Source organism: Hetaerina americana, unplaced genomic scaffold (genome assembly GCF_022747635.1).
Source record: "Hetaerina americana unplaced genomic scaffold, ioHetAmer1.1.p SCAF_121, whole genome shotgun sequence".
Lineage (NCBI taxonomy): Eukaryota > Metazoa > Arthropoda > Insecta > Odonata > Calopterygidae > Hetaerina > Hetaerina americana.
The window spans coordinates 613,622-630,000 of NW_027286304.1; the positions used below are offsets into that span (position 1 = coordinate 613,622).

A 16,379-nucleotide genomic window follows, 5' to 3' on the forward strand; every position below is an offset into this window, starting at 1 on the left:
ACCTTCCCCGCCGCCTCCAGTGAAGCCAAAGAAGCCGGAGGTAATTGAAGAGGACCAGAGTATCTCTGATACTGAGGTCTTCGCAAACGAGTGGAAGAGGAAACATCGCTTCAAGCGATAACCTCAATAGAGTTGGTCATCTCCCTTTTTAGTCAACTTATTTATTTATATATTTATTTATTTATTTATTTTAATTTAACATTTTAAATGTGTTCCATTCTGCAGTGGAACTGCAATGGTTTTTATCGGCACAAGGAGGAGCTGGCCATTTTAATCCAAGATTTTAAACCCTCTTGTATTTGTCTCCAAGAGACCCATTTTAAGGCTGAAGATAAGGGTATTCTGAAGGGGTTCACTGTTTTTAGAATGGATGACCTAAGTGGCCAACGAGCCCAAGGGGGAGTAGCAGTTGCGGCCCGTGAGGCCCTTTACACCTCGCGAGTCCAACTGAACTCTCCATTCCAGGCCGTCGCTGTCACGGTGCACACCCCTGAGAGGATGACGTTATGCAACGTGTATCTGCCAGAGGGTGCACCGGTGACTCGCCTGAACCTTGAAGCCCTTGTCCACCAGCTTCCTCAGCCGTTCATTTTGATGGGAGATTTTAATGCCCATGATCCTCTCTGGGGAGGGCCAGAAACCCAAAGTAATAGGAGAGGTCGAATTTTATCCAACTTTATTGAGGATTTTAACCTGTTTTTATTAAATAGCGGCGAAAAAACCCGTTTTAACAGCTTCAATGGGGAATTCTCAGCAATAGATCTTTGTCTATGCTCGAGAAGTCTAGCCCCAAAGCTGAAAATGTCCACCCACAACGATCTCTGTGGGAGTGACCATTTTCCTCTTCTACTCGTTAAAGAAGACTCTTCGCCCACCATTTCAAAACCTCCGGAAAAGTGGCGTATTAACCGTGCGGACTGGCCACTTTTCAAGCGTACGTTTACATATAAACACGACGCAAGTTTCGACGCGTTGCACAACTTCGATAAACTAAGTTCAACGCTGTTGGCGGCAGCTACCAAAAGTATCCCTCGTACGTCCGGGAATATAAATCGAGCTCCTGTCCCTTGGTGGAACGGGGAATGCGACCGGGCGATTCGGGCGAGGAAAAAAGCATTGAATATTTTTAGAAAATATCCCACGGCAACTAATCTGGCATCGTACCGCTGCCTGAGAGCGCGAGCTCGAAGGGCCGTGAAGGAGGCCAAGAGGGCTTCCTGGATAGAATACGTCTCTACCATCAACCATCGCACGCCACTTGGTCAGGTATGGGACAAAGTCAAGAAAATCTCCGGGTCCAAGGGCTCATTTGTCATCTCGCCATTGCTTGTTGCTGGCCGGGTGGTTAATTCACCTGCCGAAATAAGCAACATATTTGCCAGTCAGTTCGCGGCCAATAGCAGTGACGAGGGCTATGCCGCGGACTTTGCGAACCGGAAGAGGCGATGCGAGAGAGTCCCTCTCAATTTTGGTGCAGGTCCTACAAGCGAATATTACAATGAGCCTTTCACGTCCTGGGAGCTTAAATCCGCCATCGAAGACTCCCATTACACCTCGCCAGGGGCGGACGAAATCCACAACGCATTTCTCCGGAACATTCCGGAAACCGCGATTGGGGAGGTCCTAAATACCCTCAACCAACTCTGGAACGAGGGCAGTTTTCCAAATGCCTGGCGAGAGTCCATCGTGATACCAATCCCAAAACAGGGCAAGGACAAAAATGACCCGAACAACTACCGTCCCATATCTCTCACCAGCTGCCTGTGCAAGGTGATGGAACGGATGGTAAACCGACGTCTCATGTGGTGCTTGGAGAGTCGACACCTGCTCTCCGACGCTCAGTGCGGCTTTCGGCGTGGCAGGTCCACGACAGACCATCTGGTTCGCACTGAGAACTTCATCCAGGAAGCCTTTCTCCAGCGTCAACACGTCATAGCAGTCTTCTTCGACCTGGAGAAGGCCTATGATAGTGTGTGGCGATGGAGAATCCTCAACACGCTCCACAAGTGGGGATTTAGAGGCAACATGGCCCTATTTATCAGAAATTTTTTAACCAACCGCCTTTTTAAAGTAAGGACTGGGAAGCACTTTTCCCGATCTTTTACACAGGAGAACGGGGTACCCCAGGGTTCAGTACTGAGCGTGACGTTATTTGCCATCGCCATCAACGACGTGGTGGAATGCATCAATGCCCCGGTGATGGCATCGCTCTATGTGGACGACCTAGCCATATTTTGCCGGTCGACACGACTGCCAAACGCTTCCAGGCAAGCCCAGGTGACTCTAAACAAACTGGGAGAGTGGTCGCGAAAGAACGGATTTCGTTTCTCCATGGAGAAAACGAAATGCGTGCACTTTCACCGTCTTCGCGGTTACCACGTTACCCCGACCCTAACCCTGTTGGGTAGGATTCTTCCATTTGTGGAGTCCGTCCGCTTTCTCGGCATGATCCTGGACCAAAAGCTGAACTGGCGGGAGCATATCCGCGTGTTACGTGAGAGGTGTCGCCAAACCCTCAACGTTTTAAAGTTTTTAACTCACTCCACTTGGGGAGCAGACCGCACCAGCATGCTTTTATTGTACAGAGGCTTGGTGCGATCCAAACTGGACTATGGTTCCATAGTGTATTCCTCAGGACGAGAGTCTTACTTGAGACCACTTACATGTGTCCACAATGCTGGGATACGGTTGGCCACCGGGGCATTTAGAACAAGCCCAGTCCCAAGCTTACTTGCAGACGCAGGGGAGCCTCCGTTGGAAACCCGCAGGATGATTTTAATGGGCAACTATGCCTGTAAAATTTTATCAGAGACAATCCACCCTTGTTTTAACATAGTTTTTAACCAACGGTTTTTAGACTTATTTAACAGGCGGAGAAGGGCAACTAGGCCCTTTGCCGTTCGTTTTAATGATTTTATTAACGCGGTAAATTTTACATTTCCTCAAGTATGCCCCGTCTCCTATGCTAAGTACCCGCCTTGGTTAACGCCAATGCCGGATATTAAACTCATTGCCAGTGCACGCCGCAAAGCCAAGACGACCGATTCCGAATACCAGCAGCTCTTCAGTGCCGTCCTCGGCTCACTTTCTGACTTTGTCCCAGTCTACACCGACGGGTCAAAGTCAGAATCTGCATGTGCCTATGCGGTCGTGTCCCACTACCATGGAGTCGTGAGGAAAAAACTGCACACTTCTTGCAGCATTTTCACAGCCGAGCTGTCAGCCATAAGGACGGCCCTAGGAGAAATAAAAGAAAGCGATGGCTCTTTCCTCATCTGCACAGACTCGTTGAGCGCCCTAAAATCTATATCGGTCTTTGCACCTGTGCACCCGATAGTCCAGGAGATCCATTATACCCTGTTGTCCCTTCAGAGAAAGGGGAACAGGGTCTCCTTTATATGGACTCCTGGTCATGTCGGCATAAGAGGTAACGAAAAAGCTGACCAGGCAGCGAAGGATGCCCTTCGAAAACCCGAGACCGACTCCACCTTGGTTCCAATGGAGGACGTAAAGGCTGCCTTGCGGAACTCGGTCCTGCATCAGTGGAAGGAGACTTGGCAGTCTCTGCAAAATAATAAACTCAGGGCAATAAAACCGGTCGTTTCACCATGGTCCTCTTCCATCCGGAAAATTCGGAGGGAAGAGGTCATGATTACGCGCCTGAGAATAGGACACTCTGCCCTCACTCATTCGTACCTCTTTGCGGAGGTAAAAGAACAGCCCCGCTGCAATGAGTGTTTCCAACCCCTGACGATAAAACATATCCTGACGGAATGCACAACATACCAAAGGGCCAGAGACATGTTGAAGATAAGGGGAGACTTAAAAAATATTTTAGGGGATGACTCTGGGTCTATTAACCGAGTCTTAAGTTTTTTAAGGTCAACCGGTTTAATGGGGCAGCTTTAGCTTTGCAGCTCATAATTTTAATGCTTTTGATTTTAGCATTTTCCTTTTTTTTTGTTTATTTTATTTATTTATATATTTATTCGTATTTATTTGTTTACTTATTCCTAGTTTAAAAGGAACATAAGTTTTACGTTATGACAGTGGTGCAAAATGACCATAGCTGTCGACGCACCCTACAAACCCCTAAAACTACTACTACTACTACGAGATTGACCGATTAGACCTATGAATAGCATCGTCACTACATAATAAACAACCTTATAAAACGACGATTGAATCTCAGTAGGAGTCACTTTTTAATAGTCACGCTGTTTAAACTTCTTCTCAAAATACTACACTGGAAGAATGAACCGACCTCAAACCAAATCAGGCGTATCGAGTTGGGGGAATGTTACTTCCACATGCCACCAGACCAGGACTCCTTCTGAAGGTAATTTATTTTTTTTATTACCATAACACGTCTCCATACTTCATCCGCTTCTCAAAATACTACACTGGATGAATAATGTAACGACCTCAAACCTGCAAATGCGTGTTGAGTTGGGAGGAATGTTACTTCCACATGCCACCAGACCAGGACTCCTTCTGAAGGTCATTTATTTTTGTATTACCATAACACATCTCCATACTTCATCCGCTTCTCAAAATACTACACTGGATGAATGTCGTAACGACCTCAAACCTGCAAATGCATGTTAAGTTGGGGGGAATGTTACTTCCACATGCCACCAGACCAGGACTCCTTCTGAAGGTAATTTATTTTTTTATTACCATAACACGTCTCCATACTTCATCCGGTTCTCAAAATACTACTCTGGATGAATAATGTAACGACCTCAAACCTGCAAATGCATGTTGAGTTGGGAGGAATGTTACTTCCACATGCCACCAGACCAGGACTCCTTCTGAAGGTCATTTATTTTTGTATTACCATAACACGTCTCCATACTTCATCCGCTTCTCAAAATACTACACTGGATGAATAATGTAACGACCTCAAACCTGCAAACGCATGTTGAGTTGGGAGGAATGTTACTTCCACATGCCACCAGACCAGGACTCCTTCTGAAGGTCATTTATTTTTGTATTACCATAACACGTCTCCATACTTCATCCGCTTCTCAAAATACTACACTGGATGAATAACGTAACGACCTCAAACCTGCAAATGCGTTTTAAGTTGGGGGGAATGTTACTTCCACATGCCACAAGACCAGGACTTCTTCTGAAAGTAATTTTGTTTGTGGTCTACAAGCATATGTTTGCATTAGTTTACAGCCTACCCTTGTATTAATTTATTTGTTTATATATGTTTATAATAATGGTATTGAGGTTTTAAACGTTTTGACACTGGTACAAAATGACTACATCTGTCGAGGCTAACTTGGGACTTTTCCATGACTCAAAGGCCCTTAAGGATATGTGATTCTTTTACCGCTTGAATTAGGTTTCCATGATGGTGTCCTTTGAAGGGATAGAATTTTAATTTTGGGACTATGAATAATAGTCTGCCAATAGTGGTGACAAGCTGGGAGTATAAGGTGTTTGGGGAATAGTTGCGGTGCAGAAAGTCTTCGCAAGCAGGCTCTTTTGGTAATTCATTCAAACACCTTGTAGAGTACAAGTTTAGCTGCTCAGACCTTTTTGCCATATGGCATAATACTCATTGACATAATTATGTGAGAACTGTCATATTATACTGTAAATGCTAATACTATCTGCGATATTTCGCAACACCAAACCAATAATCTGATTTCAGTACTTCAGACCTCCTATTCCTGAGAAATTCTTCGTGGATTTGATTTACTCTTGACCAGAGGTGTTTATGGGAGTGAAAAGCACATTGTATTTATCCTGTGTTCAACTTTCACTGAAATTATAAAGGCCTCTCTCGCTTCGCTTCTCTGTTTATTTACAAAGACGGCGTCATAAGCCCTCGTTACTTCTGTTGGCTAAAACTCCTTGGCAAATATGTCGCTTATTTCGGGGGGGTAAAGTCACCACCCGGCAAAATTGGTATCCTGAATCGCTGCTCCGTGATTCCGTCAAACTGCGTTTCCAGAAAAACAGTAATAAGAAGGACAACAGAAGCTAATATAACTGGCACAACCATACGCACAGTTCGACCTTCCGCCAAGCACAAAGACGACTCATTATTGGATCTCAGGCAATTAGCGCTGCTAATGGGCGGGGCTAGTTTGCCTCTGGTCTTAGCCTGGGGCTCTAGTCTGCGTGATGTTCCTCAGATTGTACCTGTTCGCGTATTTATCACAGCTTTCTCATGTCCAAATTTTCAGTTAATATGCGATGTACCGCCCTTTTTTAAATGCCTACCATGTCTGCTAGCTCGCGCACTTTCAATCGACAATCATCCAGTATCATTTTGCCGATTTTCTTCACCGTTTCTATGAGTCGTCACCTCATTTGGTCAACCCCAATAGCGATGTTCTCGTCTTTTGACAGCTCGTACTATGGCCTCGTTCGTCAATTCTGCTGCCCAATTGTATTGTACAGGGTCGCACCCAAAAGTGGTAGGACTGATTTTTTTTACAAGAATTTTATTGACGATATACTTACATCGACTTAATAATCTTCAAAATATGCTCCTTGAGCTGCTACACACTTAGTATAACGTTGCTCCCATTGCCCGTACGCCCGCTGGAAATTTTCATTTGGGATGCCGTGATGACCCTTGTCGAAGCCTCTTGAACAGCCTTGATCGAGTCAAAGCGTCGCCCCTTGAGCTGTCTTTTCATCAGAGAGAAAAAGAAGAAGTCCGGTCGTGCCAGATCGGGAGAATAGGGCAGGTGCGGCAACGTGGCAACGCCGTATTTGGCCAGGAGCTGTCAGTCGACACTCGGAATTTTCGGCACCATCTTGGCGCACACCTTGCGCATGGCCAAATCCTGTGAAATAGTGCGTTGGACGTTGGATGCAGACAGACCCAACTGGCCTGCAATTTCTTCACTGGTTAAGCGTCGGTCTGTGTTCAGCAGTGTCCTCACTCTGTCCACATTCGTGTCGGTTCTTGCCGTCCGGAGCGATGGTCGTCTTCAACGAGCTCCCTACCCTCTTTAAACAACTTGTGCCCCTCAAATACTGTGGAACGGCTTAAGGCAGTGTCCCCATAAGCCTGCTTGATCAAATCGAGGGTCTCAGTTGCCGTCTTCCCGAGTTTTGCACAAAACTTCACGGAATAATGTTGCTCTTAATTCAGATTCATTTTGTTTTTCGACGCGGACAAAAAACTTGCTTCACTAAAAACGGTGTCCTCGCTCAACCACAGCTCGCAGGTGACTGCGGTTGGTGTCGGTCTGTTGCTAAGAACCCCCTCCACCTTACCTTGCCAGGCAGACCCCCCTCCACTGCTACATTCGTGCCAGAGAAAATCAGTCCTACCACTTTTGGGTGCGACCCTGTATTACTGCTGTATAAACGAAGAAGGAGCAGACTCACTTCCAGAAAAGTAGAATGATCCAGTTCAGATTCTACTCTATTGGTTGGGGGCTGGGAGGCCTTTCAAATAATTAAAGTAGTATTGTATCACATGTAACGATGTCCAATTTTCTCTGCATTTTCACAAATTCAATTGAAAGCATTCCATATTGATGGCTGTTAAACAAATACTAAACAAGGTGGCGTCTTCAAACTTGAGACATATGCTCTATAGAATGCGTATTTTCTGATACAGCGATATTTTTTAAACAACTACCACCATTTTTATGTCAGGCTGGGTACTTATGGGAACACCATCATACGTGCATTAGAAAGTAAAATTTTTCAGATTGTAAAAAAATCATTCGACTTGACCGGGAATCGAACCCAAAATCCCTCGTCATGTCCTGCCAAAGTTTTCTACCACACACAAAAGTTTCAGAGAACAATACTGGGTGTGTTTAAAAAGCAATGCAATTATTTCATTTTAAAATTTATTTATTCTAAATATTTGCAAAAACACTCAAAAAAGAGAGACAATCATTTTCGAAAGAACTAGCGTGTTTTCCACCTCAACCGATAAAATGTATGGGCTGTTTTTTATACAGGAGAGACTTAGGATTGAGAGGATTAGAATTAACTATGATATACTAGAGTAAGTCGTATACAGTGTACTCCTTGGAGAATTTTCGATGAAAATACCTCTTGAAAACGTCAGACGCACAGGGTACCGAACCGAATATAATGGAATTATTTTTTAAAAATTTAATACATTGAAGAGATTTCCACAAAATCTTAAAATTCTTCAAAGTACTCTTTCCTTGGGCATTTACATAGTTTTCCAGGGAATGTCATGAACGGTACGTGCCCTAGAAGGAATCTTCGGGGACCTATCGCAAGGTCTTCGTCATGGAGCCGATTGAAACTCTTCTATGGACAAAAAACGGGTTGCTTTCAGGGCTGCCTTAATCCAAAAGAACAAAATGAAGTCTGCTGGGGTGATGTAAGGACTATAGGGATAGCGTTGGCACCTAGTGTTTGGCCTGGAACTTGCAAACTTTCGGGCCGTCCCATGCATGCCCAAAATTTGTTACAATTGTAATAAGTTTGGGTAAATTTAAGGCTATGTGTCACTAATATGCCAAATTTTTATACTTTAACAGCTCGTTTTTAGAAATATTGAGTAGATTTTAGCAAATTGGCACTCAGAGATAAATATAATAGCAATAAGCGAGCTAATAAAACATTTTGAAGCCCCCACGAAATTCCCTCTAGTAAATCTAAACACCGTGACAAAATAGCGGGGCGCTACTATCGCCATGAAACACTTGCTATGCGATATAAAGAAACAATGTTTACGTACGACGTTGCACTTAAGCTTGTTGATTCCAGTATATGTCATTTTAAGAATTAAAGAGTTCAGTTGCAGAAATTTGAATATGGATATATTTAAAAGACCAAATTTACGTTATTGTGCAGCATTATGGTGCAGCAACTCTTCAGTAAGCCGTGTTGATGGAGATATATATTTTTTCTCATTCCCCAAAGACCCAATCAGGTGATTTATTGTGTTGTGGTTTATCTTGTGCCAACTACATCAGCTTCAATTAAGTTGTATTCAGTAATATTTTATGAATGCCGTGTGTTGTGTAACTTTGTGAATACATAGGGCGAAGAAATGGGCCAGGTTCTGTCTCCGAAATGATTTACTCAATCGAGAACCTGAGAAAATCAGTCGTTATTTTGTGTGCCATACTCATTTTCAAGCTGAAGATTTCAAAAGGAAGCACCCTACTCCTATCCTTACGTCTTCGGCTATTCCAAGTGTGACGGAAGGTGAGTTCTTGTTCATTTTTACTCTGATATTTCCTTTTGGCTGTGGTACTAAATCGCGAGGGGATATCTTATTTCATTTCCATGTCCGTTGGCGATGCCATAGTACTATTATGTCGCCCAGGATGTTGATTAGTGGTCCCAGAGAATTAAGAAATAACGATTTAGTACTGCGTACCGAAAGCGGGACACTAAAACGCTCTAATTAGCAATATTACGTGACCAAAGACCAGCTTTGTCAAGGTATTGCAACTTTGGCAAATAAATGGGGATATACTATATTATAGACGTATCTAAAATGTAATAAGGCGATTAAATTTATATGGTGTTAACGGCGCCTTGAATGCAGTGGTAGTTTTTGCGATTTTTAACGACTAAAGGAATGGAAAGGATTTCACACACCATTAAACGGATAACCGCTGAACGATAGGAAAAAGTTAATGTAACAGTGTGTTGTACTACGAGTCAATACACTATATACTTTAGAAATATGTGAATTCGTTTGAATAACAAACCATGTACTTGTAAATTCAACAGACAGACACAAGTTTTGACACTTGCGGAATCAATATTTGAAATGCTGCGCAAGAAATGTCACCTGGAATTTTTGTTGATTTTCCGCCAAGTTAAATTATAGTGTAAGAACACGTATCAACCGTTGAATTCATATAATTCTCTTGCATTCCCTAATGTATCCTAATCGAATTACCTTTTTCGACTTTGAAAGGCTTTAATGCATATATTTGCACGCAAGTGCAATTGCATATTTCTCTTCCTTGATAATGACACTAAATAGCCCGATAGAACGATTTGCAATCGTAAACTTCGCAAATAATTTTGTGAAAGGTGATATTGTGTGGTCAGGAATGCGCCCACTATTAATAACGTTATTGACTTGTTTACAATTTCTCACCGCGGTAACCATAGCAACGATCGCGATTGCTATTGATTCGTAATTAAGAGGAAGATTCGACATTACTCAGGAAAGTTTATTTTCTCTTTAATATTTGGATTAGACAGAAAATATCAAATTATTTTTATGTTTACGCGATAATGTGAAGAAAATTGGAATGTTACATCAAATAATTAGCTTATATACGTGAATTTTTATTCGTCGTAGAATCCGTTCAAAACCGTTGACACTGCGCCGAAATGTTTCTAACTTGCTTTTTTTTAACGATATCAAGTGTAATTAACGAATTAATGTGTATGAAATGCTGCACGATCATCTTCCCTGTTTTAAGATCCCTCCGAGAGGTCAGTATCATTTTATATTTTAAATACAACGCTTAGTTTCTGTTTTGGTGTGATATTGTCGACAGAACCATTTTCTATGCCTGGATTCATGATAGAGTAAGTTCAGGCTAGTATCGGAATGAAAAAGTTCGTTTACTATGTCAGTTAAATTCACGTTTACATTTTCGTGAATATTAATTCAAATGTTGTGATGGACAAGACGTAATGATGTCTGTGTGTGTTTTATTATTTTGTTCGCAGGAGAATTTAGTATCGATACAAATTCAACGCAGAAGACCAAAGAGCCAAAGTATCGTTATGTGACACTTAATAACGAACCTGTGGGAACGTTACATCCGATTCAAGTGTTGGGTGAGTGTGACTACATTTCTTTTTTCCCTCTGATGTAATTCTCACAATTATTTTAAAATGTTCGTTTCGTAAAGAAAGGATGAATTTGATTATGTGACCAGTGATAAATACTTGTTTGATTGTTTAAGTGTGGAATATCCGATTTGCGGTGCTTGAGGTGTGTTTTGTGCGTGTTCTGTCGAGGACGTAACTTATGTCTCGGCCTAGCCTGACGTCCCTACACTCAGTTCACGCGTCCTGCTATGGTATTGTGTCGTTCACACTGTGTTTATTCTAATTAACTCACTCTGCAAACTTTTAAAATGTAATGCGAGTAAATCCCGCGAGTGGTGAATTGCGATATGTTATTAGGTGTTTACTGGCGGAAAACTATCGCAAACAATTTGAAATTCGTTTGGAAACTATTACAATTAAACTATATATAAAAAGGACTTACTTTAGTATTTCCTAGTTGATTCTAATCCTCTCAGCAAAAGAGGCTCCTGTGTAGAAAACAGCCCATAAAGTTTTATCGGTTTAGGTGGAAAACATGGCAGTTCATCCGAGAATGATTGTCTCTTTTTTGAGTGTTTTTGCAAATATTTAGAAAAAATAAATTTTTAAATAAAATAATTGCATTAATTTTGGAACGCGCTCTGTATGACACTCTAAAACGTTAGTATGTGGTAGAAATATTTGGCAGGACATGACGAGGGATTTTGGGTTCGATTCCCGGTCAAGTCGAATGATTTTTTAACATTCTGAAAAATTTTACTTACTAATGCACGTACGAGGGTGGTCCCATAAGTACCCGGCCTGACATATAAATGGCGGTCGTTGTTTGAAAAATATCACGTAATGAGAAAGTATGCGATCTATAAAGCATATGTTTCAAGTTTGAAGACGCCACGTTGTTTAGTATTTGTTTAACAGCCATTAATATTGAATGTTTTCAATAGAATTTGTGAAAATGTAGAGAAAATTGGACATCGTTACATGTGATACAATACTACTTTTATTAATTGAGAGGCTTCAAAGCCCCCAACCAATAAAGTAAAAGCCAAACTGGATTATTCTAATCTTCTGGAAGTGAGTCACCTTCTCCTTCGTTTATACAACAGTAATACAATACACAATTGGGCAGCAGAGTTTACGAACGAGGCCACAGTACGAGCTGTCAAAGACGAGAGCATCGCTATTGGGGTCGACCAAATGAGGTGACGACTCATAGAAACGGTGAAGAAAATCCACAAAGTGACACTGGATGATCGCTGACGGAATGTTCACGAGCTAGCAGACATAGTAGACATTTCAAAAAGTGGTAGGACTGATTTTATCTGGCACGAATGGAGCAGTGGATGGGGGTCTGCCTGGCAGGGTAAGGTGGAGGGGGCTCTTAGCAACAGACCGACACCAACCTCAGTCGCCTGCGGGCTGTCGTTGAGTGAGGACACCGTTTTTAGTGAAGCAAGTTTTTTGAAAAAACAAAATGAATCTGAATTTAGATCAACGTTATTCTGTGAAGTTTTGTGCGAAACTCGGGAAGACGGCAACTGAGACCCTCGATGTGATCAAGCAGGCTTATGGGGACACTGCCATAAGCCGTTCCACAGTATTTGAGTGGCACAAGTTGTTTAAAGAGGGTAGGGAGCTCGTTGAAGACGACCATCGCTCCGGACGGCCGTCGACGGCAAGAACCGACACGAATGTGGACAGAGTGAGGACACTGCTGAACGCAGACCGACGCTTAACCAGTGAAGAATTTGCAGGCCAGTTGGGTATGTCTGCATCCAACGCATTATTTCACAGGATTTGGCCATGCGCAAGGTGTGCGCCAAGATGGTGCCGAAAATTCCGAGTGTCGACCTAAGCTCCTGGCCAAATACGGCGTTGCTACGTTGCCGCACACACCCTATTCTCCCGATCTGGCACCACCGGACTCCTTCTTCTTCCCCCTGATGAAAAGACAGCTCAAGGGACGACGTTTTGACTCGATAAAGGCCGTTCAAGAGGCTTCGACGAGGGTCATCAACGGCATCCCCAAAGAAAATTCCCAGTGGGCGTACGGGGAATGGGAGCAACGTTATAATAAGTGTGTAGCAGCTCAAGGAGCATACTTTGAAGATTATTAAGTCAATGTAAGTATTTCGTCAATAAAATCCTTGTAAAAAAATCAGTCCTACCACTTTTGGGTGCGACCCTGTACAATACAATTGGGCAGCAGAGTTTACAAACGATGCCGTACGAGCTGTCAAAGACGAGAACATCGCATTGGAATCGACCGAATGAGGTAATGACTCCAGAAACGGTGAAGAAAATCCACAAAGTGATACTGGATGAATGTTCAATGAAAGTATACAAGCTAGCAGACATGGTAGGCATTTCAAAAAGTGCGGTACATCGCATATTTACTCAAAATTTGGACATGAGAAAGCTGTCTGCAAGATGGGCCGCATTTGCTCAGACTCGAGCAAAACCAGTGTCGTGAAGATGTTTCAATTGAGTGTTTAGCAAAGTTTCACGGCATCAAAGCAGAATTTTTTTGATGTTTCATAGCAATGGATGAAATATGGGTCCATTATTTCACGCCTGAGGCAAAAGAACAATCAAAACAATGGATTCAAAAGGGAGAACTGGCTCCAAAGAAGGCGAAGACCGTTTCATCTGCGGGCAAGGTCATGGAGTCGGTTTTTCCGGATGGGCATGGGATTTCTTTCCTAAGTTCTTGTGTTTTCTTTGTTGGGTCGAGTACTTCTGGGTCCGTCGTCTTATCGCAGATTACTCTTTTAAAAATGTTTCTGTCGTTGAATCTCCCGCAGTTTCTTGTTATTTATATTTAATGAGTTGGCTGTAACATTATTTTATCTTGCATTCTTTCACTTTCTTATAGATGACAACGTTGGCGATGTAGAGTCCTGTACTGAGGAAGTGCAAGGAGCTGAAGTGAGGCTTACGGAAAATGTAGACGGGGAAGACAATGAGGATGGCATAAATGTATTGCATGTTCAAGTGAACTCTGTTAACCGGTCAGTTTCTTCGGGAAACGGTTTGCTGGTACCGAGGGCAGAGTGTCAGTCAAACCAGAACTTGCCTCCTGTCGAAAGAAGTAGTACAAACCTGGTCACAGCCTTGCCCGTGCATAGCTCATCAAATCCTGGACAAATCGTCGGCTTTTGTCTCCCGATAACTGGTGTGAACCTAGCCAATCGTACTCCGAACATAATCCTGCAACCATTTAATGTCGGGACAGCCCCCGGGACATTAAACACATCTGCGCAAGTCATCTTGCCTGGACTAACCGCTCCATATGCGGTTTTAAACTCTCCGAAGACAGCGACAGCAATGGTAGGAGTTGGATCTTTGCAAGTTGGTAATGTTAAGGATTCCACGCAGTTTCTCCCGAGTGTTCAAGAGAAGGGAACGCTCCTCTCCAGTCCAAACTCATCTACGATCAATGCCAAGCCCTCGTCATCACCTCCGACTGTCAAACCGAATAAAAGACAATCAGAAGTGAGCCCCAGAGGGCGATATAAGTTGAAAAGAGAAAAGCATGCGATTGGGAAGGTGTCTAAGATCGGTAGACAGCCAGCTAATACGTCCGCTCCACAAACAAGCTCTTTCTTCCTCCGGACATCAGAAGAAAACCAACGGACAGATCAGTTATTGGATTGCATTCAGCCGAATGATGTCCCTTCTACCTCGGTACGACCTCCGAAAGATGTGTTGGTATCAGTGTCGCATTGTTTGTCAACCCCAGGGAGAATTGTCCCCTCTGAAACGCTTGAATCATGTTCAAATCCAGACGATTCCGTCTCGACAGACATGAAGGATGTGTCCAGCTCGTCCGATCGAGCCGTCTCTCCCAGTGTAGACACCTTGTTTCCTGTCCGTGATGTCCCAGAGGAGACGGTGCAATCCCCTGTGATTTGTACATCAAAGTCTTCAGTTGGCGTTGAATCTCAGATTGGTTTAAGTTCCCCGGGGGAAAAAGTTCGGCACGATCCGGGGGAGCTAACCAAAAGACCGTCGTCGGAGTGTGGGTCAGTGTTGAGGGTCAATGTTTCCCCACCGCGTTCAACCCTGAAACGGCTGCTTGATAAGCAAGACGTAGCTGATCTAAGTCTCAAGGCCGTGGCCAACACGCTTCTGACGTCTTCGGCAAACGAAACAGTCTCGCCAACCGATCCGTACTATCGTTACAAAGTCTGCAGGCTCTGCTTCAAGACCGGGCAGAGTTTGACGAGCATATTTGGAACAAAGTTTCATCAGTTCGACATTAAGGAGGTGATTGAAGAACTGCTTCCGTACAAGGTAAGCACTTTGTGGCTTTGCGCGTGCCTAAAAGACCTTACTGAAATGTGGAAATAGCTTATCTGGAATCATAGTCTAATACTATTAAAGTCCTGTCCAGTAAACATGCAAACTGAGGTCATGAAAACCTTATTTTGTTTAAAAATTAAGTCTGGATTCATGATTTTGTGTGTATATGCTGTATAGAGGAATGCTAGTGTGAATCTTAATGGGTAGATAAACGTTAAGGCTTCCTCCAGATCTGATTGCATTTAAACTGTTTCATGTACCAATAAATATAACAATTAATCTCTTTTGCTTTTGTTTCGTAGGTATCCAAATTAGACGTTTATCCCCAGCAGATATGCGAACTATGTCTTGTCGTTTTGGTGAAATTTAAATGCTTCAAGGACAAATTTCTCGAAGACAAGAAGTTATTTGATGAGGAACTGGCCAAGCACAAACAGGCAATGGACAAAGAGGAGAATTTACGCCCATCAGAGGTGATTGCAAAGTTACATTACCCAAATTGCGAACAGATTTTTATTTATTTTAGTTTTTCAAACCGAGAATTCACTTAGCCATTCAATTAATTGGAACGTTTGGGAAAACGTTATTTTAAAATTTGGAATTTAATGCACTAATTCTCATTGTTTACGATTATTTGTGATTCAAGCAGAAAGAAATGTCAGGTAATCTTATATTAATATATGTTGCTCATATTATTTGGATCAAATTCTCAGGTTATATTTTAAAAATTTAGATTGTCGATTAAGTTTACTCAGATAAAGAAAACATGCACTCTTGTCCAGTCAACTCATTGACCAATGTCACCCTTAGCTGTTAATATTCAGAGAATCAATGGGAATCAGGATGTACTGGCTTCCAGTCTTAAGGGCCCGGATTCGAATCTAGGTGCCAGCGCATATATTTTCAGTGTTATCCCAATCCCTACTTGAGGTGTTAGTGGAAAGAATTTTGAGTGAGTATGACGTCCATACCCCTTAGTGCCTTTTTACAAGAGTAGGCTAATCCGAAGCCGGGTTTCTCTCCGCCCTTCACCCTTTCCCATTCATCCCTAATGGCTTAAATGACCTTATGGGCATCAGGCAAATGAGGTCGTGGTAGTCCAGGGGGTAAAGTGTCGGACTGCTGACCGGAGGGTCCCGGGTTCGATTCCCGGGCAAGGCACTCCGGGCACCTGCAGCTCTACCCAAGCTAAAGTGATTTTTCGGGTACCAGATCTTCCTGGGAAACCATAACCGGCACGGGGAAAGGAACTGGCCCCCCTACCCTGATGTGTGGATTTCACACACCGTCTAAGG

General features: G+C 43.0%; 1 protein-coding gene across 2 annotated transcripts in view; it reads left to right on the plus strand.

Annotated features, from left to right (window-relative positions):
- Positions 1-8,703: 8,703 nt before the first annotated feature.
- LOC139685946 (uncharacterized) overlaps positions 8,704-16,379 on the plus strand; it is a 12,701-nt gene continuing 5,025 nt past the window's right edge. Inside the window, exons 1-5 of one of the 2 annotated variants that reach the window (XM_071583084.1) lie at positions 8,704-8,902; positions 9,014-9,180; positions 10,675-10,785; positions 13,655-15,075; positions 15,387-15,557. In XM_071583084.1, the coding sequence (XP_071439185.1) occupies positions 8,784-8,902; positions 9,014-9,180; positions 10,675-10,785; positions 13,655-15,075; positions 15,387-15,557 (1,989 nt within the window). In that variant the 5' untranslated portion in view covers positions 8,704-8,783. Of the gene's footprint in view, positions 8,903-9,013; positions 9,181-10,356; positions 10,435-10,674; positions 10,786-13,654; positions 15,076-15,386; positions 15,558-16,379 lie in introns of those variants that run through there. The other variant, XM_071583085.1, reaches the window with a different exon arrangement.